Raw genomic sequence first — 13216 nt, 5'->3', positions numbered from 1 at the left:
GCAACAGGTCATAGCTGAATACAGAAGTGAATGTGATAAAAACGCGATTCCAGATGCAAAATTACAAATGAAAACGCTGTCAGCTAGGTATATCAACAAACATATGGCTTAGGCATACCAGAAGTAGAATAGTATTTCCCAAGAAATTACGAAAAATCGTTGACAACGTTTCGCCAGGTGCAGCGTCTTTGACTGCTAACCTTTTAAATACGGTCTATGCTGCTAACACAGAATGAATGCATAAGTGAATGCGATCATGAGAAAAGCTTCGGTTGACCTATAAAACGATATTCCAAAACCAAAATTAGACGTGTTATACATGGTTATAAAGCTTATACTCTCACCTACTGAATAAATGAATTCTCAATCAAGCCAGACTGTACTAAAAAGGGCAACAACGCCGTCAACAACACGTGTGCAGCAGCTTCTGGTCCGGTCTTTACTCTAGAAAACGATGTCAGCTTGTAATACCACACATGTTGCTTTCGATGTTGTCGTTCTTTGTAGTACAATCCGGCTTAATCTACACTTCATCGATCCAATAGGTGACAGAATAGGCTTTTAAACTGTGTACCATCCTCATAAATCTTTCTGTAGATCTGCATTTGATCCCCATTCCTTACAAAGAGGGTGTTAAGACAAAATGGTCCAAAAAACTCCTAGGCACAGATAACGCAGTACCTTACTGAATAATATTAATTATTCCGGAGGCTTCTTTAATTATATTTACCATAAACTAAATCTTTAGCACATCCAGTGCCTGCAGGCAGTGTCAAATTCGCTTTCTTTCTAGGCATCTGCATTGAGGTTCGCAAACCAGCCGGAGGCTTTGTACCCGGGGCGCCCACATTCATTAAAAAACAATGGCTCTTACCCACGCTTGTAAGTCCCTCCCACTCTTAATCATAGAATGTCTCTTTTGATTGCTTTCTTATATTTAATATTGACTCTTCAAATAGAGCGTAGTTGGCGCCTTCCTCTCTCCATCACAGTGGAATTTGGAAAGGTATTTGAAGAGGGGGGACTTGCCCTTCTGGCAGACATCCACCACCCTGCCCCGCTCCACCCCAGTTCTAGAACACTCTATGAATAGGTCCATTAACACATGCATCGTGTAAGGGTCTAAAACAGTCCCTGTGTCTGCTCTCTAGGGCTTTCTGTCTTCAGCTAACTGTCAGTGAACGGCCACTGTGACGGGTTGGAAGGATGGTTTATTGACAGAGAGGTTATGCTGTTGGTTCTTACCCAAACCCCAGTGTGCAATCCGCAGGCTTAGAAATTAGGAGAGCCAAGCTTCCGACCTGAAAGTGGCACATTTAAATCTCAGATGGGGCGGGACCATTCTGCATCTCCCCCTGCATCATATATTACCCAGCAGCGCGAAGGGGACCGCGTGCACACCGTGTAAACGAGTGGTTCTCAGACTCGGTCCTGGGGGACCCCTCTGTATGCTGGTTTTTATTCCAACCTCAACAGCAATTTTTCTTGATTAGGTGCTTTTCATGTTTTAGAGCTGGGGTTCCAGAAAGGGCCAGTGTGGGTGCACACACCTGATCCTGATTCTACTAATCAAGGTGCTTAGCAATGACTCTAGCGATTGATTAGTAGGATCAGGTGTGTGCACCCACACTGGCCCTTTCTGGATAAGACTGGGGACCCCAGCTCTAAAACATGAAAAGCACCTAATTAAGAAAAATTAACAGCTTGTTAAAATTCTGGGATTGCTGTTGAGGTTGGAATGAAAACCAGCATACACAGGGGGTCCCCCAGGACCGAGTTTCAGAACCACTGGTGTAAACTATGCAATTCACCCTGCGCACGAACATTAACTCATTAACGCAAAAACATTAACTGTCACCAAACAGTGTTATTTCTGCCGTCTGAGTGAGCACGCACAAAGGCAAACGAGTACACACAAAAGAAGGCGCACACAAGCTCGCACAAACTCAAGCCGTCGCACTCGAGCAGGGAACTGCACAGGAACTGGGAGTTTTCCTGCAAAAGGCACGGTCACGGTCAGTGACAGAGAAACAGCACGTTCCCAGAGACGGGGCCGCTAGTCTGTTATTTTTACAGCAGTGAGGCGTATCAGTGTGCTTCCCTCTGATTAGCAGCAGTGGAGCCACTAGGCCACAGCCCACAAGCCCCTGCCCCTGTTTCCTACGGATACACAGACTCTGCTGTCTGCTGTACTTCCTGTCCCGAGCCAAAGCAGACAGAAATCATTCTGTTTGTCTTACAGGTCAGGGCTCCCAAAACCACGGCCCTCAGAGCATTTAGCATCATATTTACATATCTTATATTTAACGCTTTCAGATAAAATAAATCTTGTCTGGCTTCCACCTCCTAGGTAATACTGGCATCATTGTAATAAAACATTTCTATCACTCTCAATAGCTATGCCTCTCTCATTAATACATACTATCAATATACGATGACATCATATCACATAGTTCAGACAAGCCTCAATGTACTTGTGTTAAATAGCCACAGAATGTTTTATTTATTTTATTGAGGTTGGAGTGTTAATGGTCATTTTACTGAGGTTCGGAGTACAGGAGTACTGGTCATGTTAGTGGTCTGTTGGATAAGAAGGTCTGTGAACCTCTACAGTAAGCTGGGCCACCTCTGGGGAAACGGATGGGACTGGCTCTGAAGCCACGCCCCGTAGCACTTTGAAATATCTCAGTTGCAGATGCTCTTTATTTTCATTGCATTTTTCCTGGAGACGCCCATGTTCCTGCAGTAGAGAGCTTCAGTTTAGTTTTCCGGCTCATTTTATTTCATATAGCTGGCCATCCAAAGAGTGTAAAGTCAGCTCCCCATCTGAGAGTCAAACCTAATGGATCTAAGCCAGCTTCCTTAGCTGATATGCTGTCCATGTTAGTCCTACAGACAACTCTGGGACTAGGACACCCAGTTAAATTATGTGCTTTGTAAACACCATCCATCATGCCTTATAGCTCTCATGTTTCTTCAGGTGGAATGTAAATGAAGCTGTTTAGGGTAAGTGCCATGTTCAGCTGTGCTACAATTGGGATTCAAACCTGCAACCTTCTGGTTACAATTCTCTTCCTAATCCATGACTTTGCCCTGCTCTGAATCATATCGTCCATGCCATTCTTATAAAAGAAAAATCTGAGCATTTAAACATAAAGAGCAGAGTTACTGCTGCTACTGATATTACAGGCTCAAGATTACAAGCGTTTGTGGTCAAGAAATATGTATTTTGATAAATGAGTATTCCTATTTTTTTTAGAATTGCATAAGGGAAGAAAGAACATTTGTGCATCAAGCTTGATTCTTCACACAGAAGAGATCATGAGATGAAAGTGACAATGTCAATGCAACGCATTACTGCAACCCTTTTACTTTGAGGGATGACTTAACTTGAAGTCTTAATTGACTTAAGTTTAAGTTGAAGCACCGGCATACCACTCTGCAATGACAATTTTGCTCAAAGTGCATTAATCCTAAAGACAGTATTACTGTTATTCCAGCTGATTTCCACAACAACTCTGATCTGTTTTGTTAATGTGACGTAGAACCTGTACGTTCATCATTACATGCTGCCCCCTGGAGGCCTGTTGGGGACACGCAGAGATGCCATGAAGACCCAATTGTGATTTTTTTTTTTAAATGATAATTTTTATGTTATACTATTCTATTCTGCCTACTATTTAACCTTGAGAATGGTTCAGTACCATGCAGTACATGCAGGGAGGGAGGGAGACAGACAGAGAGTGGGGGCAGAGTGAGAGAGAGAGAGAAAGAGAGAGAGATGGCCCATTCCAATGTTCACATTCACTCCATCCTTGAAAGCACACCAAGGCACAGTTTTATCTGATAGGAGTTATTTTATGTTTTTATTGAACGCACTCACTCGAGAGACAACATGTCGGGAATTGCAGCTGCTTCTGGCGCACGCCGTTATCACCAGGGCAAATTCAACCTCAGGTTTGGATGAAATGACGCAGAGCAGATTCTAGCATGGGGTTACTGTCGTTCCAAGCTCCCTTTAGGGTTCAAGGCCAGCATTTGGAACGGGGCCGCTGAGTCCTTAAAGCAAAGTCCACCGTGACTTGTTCCTCTGTCCTCCTTTCTCAGAGCCGAATCCAGTATTTTCCCAGCCAGACCGAGATTTAGGCAAACTGAAATAACGGCTGGGAATCTTTTCTGTTCTTTCTCCTCATGCTTCACGCACACCGGGATGATGTCAGATCTACACCGCACTGGGGCAGGCAGGAGGCGATCACAATGACCAGATCTGAGGGTGCTACCTCTGAGGCCCTAGACAAGTGACCTGAGACATTCGCCCCCAACTCTTACCCAGAATCCCCTATGAATGAACGGGAGGAATCGGCCGTTAGCTGCTGATAAATACTCCCACCAGTACCTTGTTTCAGAGAACTGGGATGACTTCCTTCTGAACAGGATTCGGGTGTTGCAATTACTGTGAAATTCTCTAGTTACATTGATTTTAAGTGAATTTGAAAAGGTTTAAGCTTGCTCTTAACGTTCACGAAAAATGTCGAGGCAAAAACAAATTTTTTGTTGCGTGTTTTGGAACCATAATCAAGTTCATAAAACCTTCTTTTAACTATTTCATTCCGTTCCACATGAGAACAATATTGACGGGTAACTGCTATATGCAAACAGCGGAGAAAATTCTACCTTAGTTTTGACAAACGGTCCCAGTCCTCTAAAACAGGTGATTTAGGCCAAGATGGAAAGTGAAGTGGGCGGTAACCCCCCAGGATTAGAGCTGTCAATCACAGTTCTAGAATGTCAGAGAATCTCTTCCCTCAGTAGGCCATATCAGTGATAGCCTTTTACCCCTCCAAACATATCTTTTGTCTGAGTTGCTCTGGAAAAGAATTGTTGCCACGGTTACTGCGGACTGATACAAATCTGGATTCAATCACAGAAATCAATTAATTAATAAACAGCACACAGTCTCATACAACCTGAGACATGGACTCTTAGTCAGTTACATGGTTGAAGCTGAATACATGTTATTGCATGGGTTTGCATCTCAAAAATACACTGCAGTGCTTCTGTTATGCATTGATACGGTTTCATAAGCTTATGCCGTGGTGTGCTGTGGTCATCACAAAACCCTTCCAAAATTAGAGACTAACCAATACCCCTTTCACACCAAATCAATGACACGGGTAAAACCCGCGTTTGCCGTTGGTGTGAAAGGGCCAACCCGCGATATCTGACCCGGGTCCGCCACCCTGCTCACAGCCTGGGATTTACGTGGGTTTGACACGGGTCAGCTTGAAAGGGGTGACATGGGCTAATCTACGCGGCATGGTTAGCTGACCGACCCTTGAACTTGTCACATGTTCTACTGCCCTAAATTTCCTGAATCGGTGCTCCAAGTCTTACATCTGCCCTCAAGCAGAAATAACGTTTTGAAACTTTTATATTAATGAAGGAAACCATATTCATGTAAATGTGGGCCTATATTAGAACCAATTGTTACCAGTTGTTACAGGTAAATGTAACGGTGAATATTAATCGACAAATAATGCGTTACTTAAAACAGTTTGTGACATAGCTTTTTACAAAGCATGTGCTAAATCTGGAGCACGTCATTGGGCTATTGATACTGTTAAGACTTTGTAATGGCAAACTATATTATATACTTCAGCCAGCTGGCAACCACGCTATATCAGCAGGAAAAAAACTGAACACGGAAAGAAATAAACTTGTGGACCCGGGTCGTTGTGTGAATGGCGAGGAGGCGGTACTTACCCGTGACCACAGGGCGGGCTGAATGGGTCAAACGCAGGGTGAGCCCATGTACAGTAACCCGTGTCAAACGCGTTTTTGTGTGTGAAAGGGGTACAGGTGGCATAGAAGACCATCAGTGGTCATCTCTGGTTCAGTTTCAGTTTGAGACATAATTCATGTTCATGTTCATTTTGGACCACGCAACCTTTGGATCCTTGTCCCCCCATCCCCACCCCTGGTTACTGCACCCCCACCAGCTCTGTGATGGGTGGGGCAAACACCATCAGCTCCTGGTACTTGTGGAAAAAGAGTTGGAGGCGAGAGAGGTAACTATCCTCTTGATAGGGCAACTTCTTCTCCTTCAGATAGCTGGAGACAATGGGCTTCACCTGCTTACAAGGAGTGAGAGAGAGAAAGAGAGAGAGAGAGAGAGAGAGAGAGATGGGTATTTTTCAGAAAAGTAATAAGACTGGTAAGGTAGACGGCTAGGCAGACAGACAGGCCTACCTTCAGACACATGTGGTCGGACAGAAAGGGGAAGAGGTGGTGCTCCACGTGGCAGTTGATGAGCGAGTGTCCGAAGGTCCAGTCCAGCACTGGGTTCCGGGGCAGGTTCAGGACGCCGTGGGTCATCTGGTGGATCCGTTTGGGCCGGCGGGTCGGAGAGAACATGGACAAGCCGATGTGCTGCGGGCGGGACCGGATCAGAACCCAAACGAGAGCAGAGGCGTAAACGGCAAAGACACACGAACACGCGAGCGCGCACAAATTTTAAGTTTTAGCCAAGCCTGGGTCCCGCACTGACACCAGCACAACCAGCTGGAATTAGCACGGGTCCCAGGCGTGGGTATCAGCTGCCCTTCTGTAGTTCATTCTGAGACTGCAGCCCTTCCAAACCTTTTGAAAATTCTGGTTTTTAAGGAGCCCGTGTGCGTTAGCGGGCTGCGTGTTTTCGATTGGTTAATGTCAAAGGTGAATCGCTTCATTTTTCTCATGCCATTTCGCTTTCCGCGACCCGCCGCCCTTTCCCTTGTTCCCTCGACCTCCCCTCCCGAAGCTGGAGCGGAACGGAGTCCAAAAACCAGGGGATGAATCGCCGCTCTGTTCATCAGCATAATGCAAATACTCTGCACTGTGCTCTCCTCTGTATGAGAATAACGGTCTCTTATGTGACCTGGAAAACACTCAGAAGAATGTAAACAAGAAAAGGCCACAAATCCCAGGAAGGATATGATCTCCCTGGAGAACTACAAAAGCTTCTCTGTGAATCAAACATCTAAAGGGCTATGATTTACATAAGGGCTTTAGCTGGATCACTGTCACGTGACCTGGGTTGCAGCATATTTGTTTTCTACTGGCCCCCGGCAATAAACTTTGCATAAAAAGGTTGAAGGGCTGGCAGCAGGTGTTGGATACATACTGTGAATGATGACCAGACCTGCATTTGTTTGACAGTGTCAATAAAGCATGTGTATATGTGATTCTGCAGTTTCTCCAGGGAGAGCATGGTTGGGGTACAAGCAGAAGCTAGTCTATTAAAGTTGTCACCTGCATGACAGTGCATCCTCCTCTGGGTCCATCTCTGTACACTCTTTGAATAACATTAGATAGAAAGCACTCCAGTTCAAACGACTGCAGCAGATGTTTGTCATCTCTCGGGGGGGGGGGGGGGGGGGGGGGGGGGTGGAGGGTATCATAGAGCCAATAGCAGAGCAGACGAGTGTGAGTGGAAGAGAGAGAGAGTGAGAGAGAGAGAGAGAGAGTGTATGCATGTGTGTGTGTGTGTGTGTGCACTAGGAGTGTGTGTATGGTGTGTGTATTTGTGTGCACTCATGTGGTCTTTGTGCGTGTATGCTTCTATGTGCATGTGTGCGAATGCAGCAGGAGTGTATGGGTTTATGGTGTGTGTGTTCATGCATGCACGTGTGTGCGTGTGAGTGCACAGTAGGAGTGCGTGCGCGAGTGCACATATGTATGGCACATGTGTGTGAAGCTCACCTGGAAGATGTTGACATGGATGTAGGGCAGGGAGTACAGAGCCCTGCACAGCAGCATGCAGAGCAGAGCGCTGGCAGGGGACTGAAACCCAGAGACATTGATGAGCAGCCAGTACTGCGAGTACAGGCCCAGTGACACCATCGACACGGTGCGCCCCGCCTGCTCCAGGGAGTAGTCCTTTAACTGACCTACAGCGAGAGGGAGGGGGGGAGAGAGAGGAGAGGGAGAAAGGGAGATAGAGAGATAGGAGGGGGAAAGAGAGAGAGAGAGACATTGATATACAGTGGTGTATCTGTGCTGTGAAGGCATGAGTGGGCATTGCTGTAGGCATAGGTCATTTATATCTGTATATCTAAGTATCTCTTATTTCCAAATTTCTCTCTCTCTCTCTCTCTATCTCTCCTTCACACACACACACACTCACAGACAGTACACTGTTTCCTTCCAGCGAGCAGAATCAAATGCGCTGACGATTAACGAGACAGTCGGTGTAAAGATAGCTGAGGTTCATGAATTTTTTAGAACTGACATGTACAGATTGAAATGCACCGATATGTGCTGCAGTGATACTTTGTGTTGTCTCACAAGAACGCAGCAGACTCATAATCACCACTGTTCTCCCCCTCGGCTGGTCGGTCTGAACTAGTTCATAAGATCTTCTTCTAAATGTGACATTACTCTTTCACCAGGCTTTCGCTCTGGTCCACAGCAGTTTTAACAGCTCATGTTTTGGATAATGTGCCATTATTAAAGCAAACTTCCCCTCTGAATACTCGGAGCTCTACCCCAGGGGGACAGCTGCCACTGTAGCATGTACAAGGTATCTGGCCTGACTGGCTTCAGTAGATAGCCAGCTGTACATACGGGCGGTATGTAAAATTGTAAGCTTTGCATGAGGGTGTGCACTAAGCAAATAAATAATGCCTCAGTGCCTCACCTGGGAATCAAACCCTCAGTTTCCCCTTACAGGGCATACCCCCTAACGGCTGTGTCAAATGAACAATGTAAAATATGTCCTAGCAGCTGGCTGAAATGGCGTACGGTTTCATCTTGGCCTGAAGCCACACCCCTCGCTTCAGCCCCAGCCCACCAACCGCGACCCAAAGCCCCACCCCGGACCCCACCCCTGAGGGTGAAGCCACACATTCTCCCAACGAGTTCGCCTGGCATCGCTCTCCCCTCCCACGTTCAGCTGCCTGTGGGCATGTTTTCTATTTTTAAAACAGCGTTTGTTAAATGTATATTGATCGTATATTTTGGAAATCCCCGCAAAGCAAATTTATTAACGAGTCCTCCTAACAGAACCGTGTGGAATGGGGAAATAAAATTTGAAATCGAAGACAGTTCACATGTCGCATCTTTGATCTGATTGGTTATCGCACCATGTTCACCATTTTTTCGACCGCTCAGCCCACTTGCCTCACATCACCAGCCATCCCAGCATGCCTTGCGGACGCGAAAACTCAGCACCCGTCGAAACGAATGGCGGTGATTACAGAGTTACTTCTTGTCGGAGGATGTGTGGCTTCGCCCTGACTGAGGCCATCCCCAGCACTGACCCAAACCCCACCCCCAAACACAGACCCCTTCCTGCCAGTAGCCCCGCCTCCAACCCCAGACCCCCCCCCCCCTCCCCCATTCCGGCCCGTACCCAGCGCCACCAGGGGGGTGATGATTGGCACGGCCAGCGGGGCGAGGAACAGGTAGACGGAGCGGGACAGGAAGGGCGCGCGCCAGGTGCTGGAGTCGCCCAGGCCCAGGATGTTGGTGTGGGCGTGGTGCATTTTGATGTGGGCGTGGACACCCGCCCGGGCAGTGAAAGCACCGCACACCTGGGGAGGAGAGACACAGCACAGACAGCACAGCCCGTCAGACAAACACGTGCACCTGACACACGCCGAAAGAGAGACGCGCGTGTTTCAATGGCCTGACCTGCCGCCAGCGATTGCTACAGAGACAAACTGTCTGACACCAACGAAGATTACCCGTGCTATTTTTTTTCCATAAACCTGAATAATCTTTTGAACTTTGAGCTTAGATAAAAACATACATTTCGGCAATGGAGGTAGGGAAATACACACTCAAATGTATAGTCCAAATTGACAGAAAATAGAAAAATGAATAGAAATAGATTCAGACCAACTGAAGCTAACACCTGGCATAACAGGGCTTAGGTTTATGCCATTTAACACAACTAAAACGAGCCAGCGTGAATCCAGTGGTGTAAAAAAAAAAAAGGTTTACCCATATTTACCAGACACTCTTATCCAGAGCAACTGACAATGCAAAAACCAGTGCAAATATGAGGGACCAAAGTGCAGTATTTCCCTAGAAGGGAAAAGCATAGTCCCAAGAAAGACGGAAAGTGCTTGTACACCATGTTATTTGTGCAGAGGGGGGTGCAGCAGTTGCTGCAGTGTAGGGGTGGGGGAGGACTCCAGCATCCGTTTCTGAATTCCATGCCAATTTTTCCACCTTCTCTTAATTATATAGTAAGGGCAACATTTTGAGCGATCTGACATTTTAGATACATTTATTGATGAGCATGTAGAAGCAGCTTAAAAAATGGCTGTCATCGTGTCCCTGTGTGAAATGTCTTACTGTGGTTAAGCGTACTAGTAAAACAGAGTTGTACAGCAGTGTGCTTATCGGAGTCTGAGTGAGTGGTGGAAGTTCAAACCTGCATGTACACCCGGAAAGGCCCCGCTTTCTTATGGGTTTTTTGTGGGGGGGGGGGGTTTGAGTACAGGTGGAAGATTTGTTTGGCGTCACCTCTGCCTGAGGGGCCTCGTCTCACCTCAATGAAGAACACGGCCCAGAAGTCGCTCCAAGCCTGGGACTCGCTTAGCGTTCCGTGGCTGGCCAGGTGGGCCCCCTTGAAGGTGATGATGGCGTGGGCAGTGCCCATGACCAGCACGCCCAGCGCAAACAGCAGGCCACAAGAGGACCCCAGCAGCAGGAAGGCTATGTGAGATGGGAAGAGAGAGGGAGATGGAGATTGGGAAAAAGAATATGGAGGAGATGGGGTGATGAGGAAAGATAAGAAAACATGGAGGGGGGGTGCAGAGTGATGAAGGGGGGGGAAGAAGTTATGATGATGATGATGGTCATGACTATGTATAATTATTAATATTAACAACAATAAGAACACAAATAATAATAACTAGACCCTACGGTGTTGGATTACTTGCGTCGCCATGGATGTCGTTTGCCGTAAAAAAGTTTACTAGATGTCGTAACGCTTAGATTTGGAGCTCCAGCTCTTCCGCACCCCACCTAAAGTCCAAGTGGCGGGAAAACAATATGGCGGACATACGTGGTCCCAATGGCGAAGTTGTAGAGCACATTTACATGCATCGGTCGATGAAGTTTTGTGTTGATCTGACTTACGGTGTGGGAGTTATGGCCTTTTACGCATGACCCTTTGTTATAGCGCCACCATCTGGCCGACATAGGTGATTTTTGCTGCCTGAGTAGTGGGGGGCCATAGGAACCCACCTGCCAAATTTGGTTGCTCTAGGACCTACGGTTTCTGAGCCTCAGACACTTTTAGCGGAGAAAAATAAGAATAATAATAATCCTAACAAAAACAATACGGTTCCACCAGCTTCGCTGCTTGGACCCCTAATAATAATAATAACAACAACAACATCATCATTATCATTCGGGGGGCACCGTTGTTGAATGGACTTGGCACTCAGGCTCCTTTGAACTCTAATTACCCTTCAACGGCCATGCAGCCATTCCCCCCCAGCTACCTTTTATGAGCGCTATCAGATGACCTAGGAGGAGCAGCCGCAGTAAACATGAGCCTCTTGGTGCTCTAACCCACGGCCCCCACAAGAGGCTATCCGACCTACCGAGTAGCAAGAGGCGCTCCAGCGGGTGTGCGTTTCAGAGCTGAAACATTAACTCAGCCTAAGAAGTGTACAGTGGGACGCCGGGTGGCTACTATTTCATGAGAGAAAAACGCATCGCAGGAGCATACTGTCCCATCCGCGGCTGACAGATCTCCTAGACAACCGGACAGAACTCGATACGCACTTTTTGATGTTTTTAAATAGCCCGTTGTTTTTTTCCTGAGATTAATTTCTTTTGGAAAATAACGGACTTTGACAAGCTGAGAGCCGACGACAAGTGAAGATCAGCTTTCGGTGCTACACTTTTGGTTCAGCCACTCTGAAACGCGACATTAAATACTCGCTGTCACATTTTGAAACCACATAGCCTGCGCAGGTGCCGGTAAAGTCATATGAAATGTTTTGGGGTTTTTTCCTGACGAAGCCACGAAGGTTTGACAACATTTGACCACAGTATGTTTTCCGATGTCAAAACTTTCAAATTAAAAAAAGAATGCATGCGCAGGAATGTATACCGTAAGAACCAATATCAAATGTTACACCATTTAAACAATAGCTATATTTATTATTAATTACAACCGTTGTACATCTTGCTTAAGTCTAGCTTGTTGAGCAATTTTCTCCAAACGATAGACGACTTGATAAATTCGTGCAGTGACAATGGAATCAACTATTATTAGAACTTTTGTTAAACAGTGACACTTCATGGAAAGACAGTGGTTGCATTTACACGGATGCGGCAGAGTTGAGAGAGCGCGCTGGGGTCAAGGGGAACGGGTTGCCGGGCGTTTTACCTGCAGGCAGAGAGAGGAACGCAGAGGCCAGGATGGCGCAGTCAATCCCCCGCCTCTCCCACCAGCTGCTCCGCCTGACCACCTTCTGCACCAGCCGAGTCAGTTCCATCATCAGGGACTCTCTGTCCTCCTCCTTTCCTGACCCCTCCGCCGCCCTGCTCCCGTCCCCCTCTCTCTGGAGCAGGGGCTTCGTGTCCCCCGTGTCCGATCCCCCCTTCCCCTCTCCCCCTCTCCCCTCACCTGGCATGCTCTCCATACTAAGCGCTCCTCTAGTTTGAGCTTGGGCCACGCTGCAGAGAAACTTCAGCCTCACTGCAGGTTACTCTGGGGGAGGGAGCAGAGAGTGAGGGGGAGGGGGGATGAGGAGAAAGAAGAGGGAGGGAGGGAGGGAGGGAGGGGAGGGATGGAGGGATAGAGGACAGAGAGGAGGAGAAGAAAGGGCTGAGAGAGCAGGGGGGTATTTGGAAAGAGCCAGCACTTTGCACAAACGCGGCCCCTTTTCACTGACATCCACACAGCAGGAAGGGGCCAGAGCTCAAATCGGCATTCGGCTTCAGCTTGTCCCTCACAGCCCGGCCTGAACCAAACACAGCCTCCCAGCTTCCCCTCTCCCACTGACCAATCAAAACCAACGCACCTCGCCTCGCCCTGACCAACTACACTGCCCCACCCCAGTCTCAGCATGAAGATCCTGCAGATAGCACTGGTCCCTGACCATGTCTGCAGACACACACACACACACACACTATACGCACACACGCACACACACACTATACGCACACACAGCCACAGAGCCTATTCTGTTCTCTTTCTCTGCTGCAG

At 47.3% G+C, this 13216-nt stretch overlaps 1 protein-coding gene across 1 annotated transcript; it reads right to left on the bottom strand.

The window, feature by feature from the left end:
* Window positions 1-3849: 3849 nt before the first annotated feature.
* fads6 (fatty acid desaturase 6) lies at window positions 3850-12665 on the bottom strand. Its single transcript, XM_035397354.1, has 6 exons — window positions 12395-12665; window positions 10538-10704; window positions 9392-9572; window positions 7741-7928; window positions 6250-6429; window positions 3850-6131 (listed from the first exon to the last, which is right to left on the bottom strand). Exons 1-6 carry the CDS (start codon window positions 12648-12650, stop codon window positions 5982-5984), a joined length of 1122 nt encoding a protein of 373 aa, XP_035253245.1. The 5' UTR covers window positions 12651-12665; the 3' UTR covers window positions 3850-5981.
* Between the last annotated feature and the right edge of the window lie 551 nt (window positions 12666-13216).

The sequence above is a fragment of the Anguilla anguilla genome, chromosome 17 (assembly GCF_013347855.1).
Source record: "Anguilla anguilla isolate fAngAng1 chromosome 17, fAngAng1.pri, whole genome shotgun sequence".
In the NCBI taxonomy this organism is placed as follows: Eukaryota; Metazoa; Chordata; class Actinopteri; order Anguilliformes; family Anguillidae; genus Anguilla; species Anguilla anguilla.
The sequence above is the reverse complement of the archived record's forward strand: the minus strand, read 5'-3'. Positions and strand labels throughout refer to the sequence as shown.

Bases quoted from the DNA above. Each gene is read 5' to 3' on its own strand.
- fads6 (XM_035397354.1), bottom strand. From the start codon at position 12,650: ATGGAGAGCATGCCAGGTGAGGGGAGAGGGGGAGAGGGGAAGGGGGGA. The intron at 10,705-12,394 runs GTAAAACGCCCG...CATCTCACATAG, and splicing joins GTTCCTCTCTCTGCCTGCAG to CCTTCCTGCTGCTGGGGTCC. The intron at 6,132-6,249 runs GTAGGCCTGTCT...CCTTGTAAGCAG, and splicing joins CCGACCACATGTGTCTGAAG to GTGAAGCCCATTGTCTCCAG.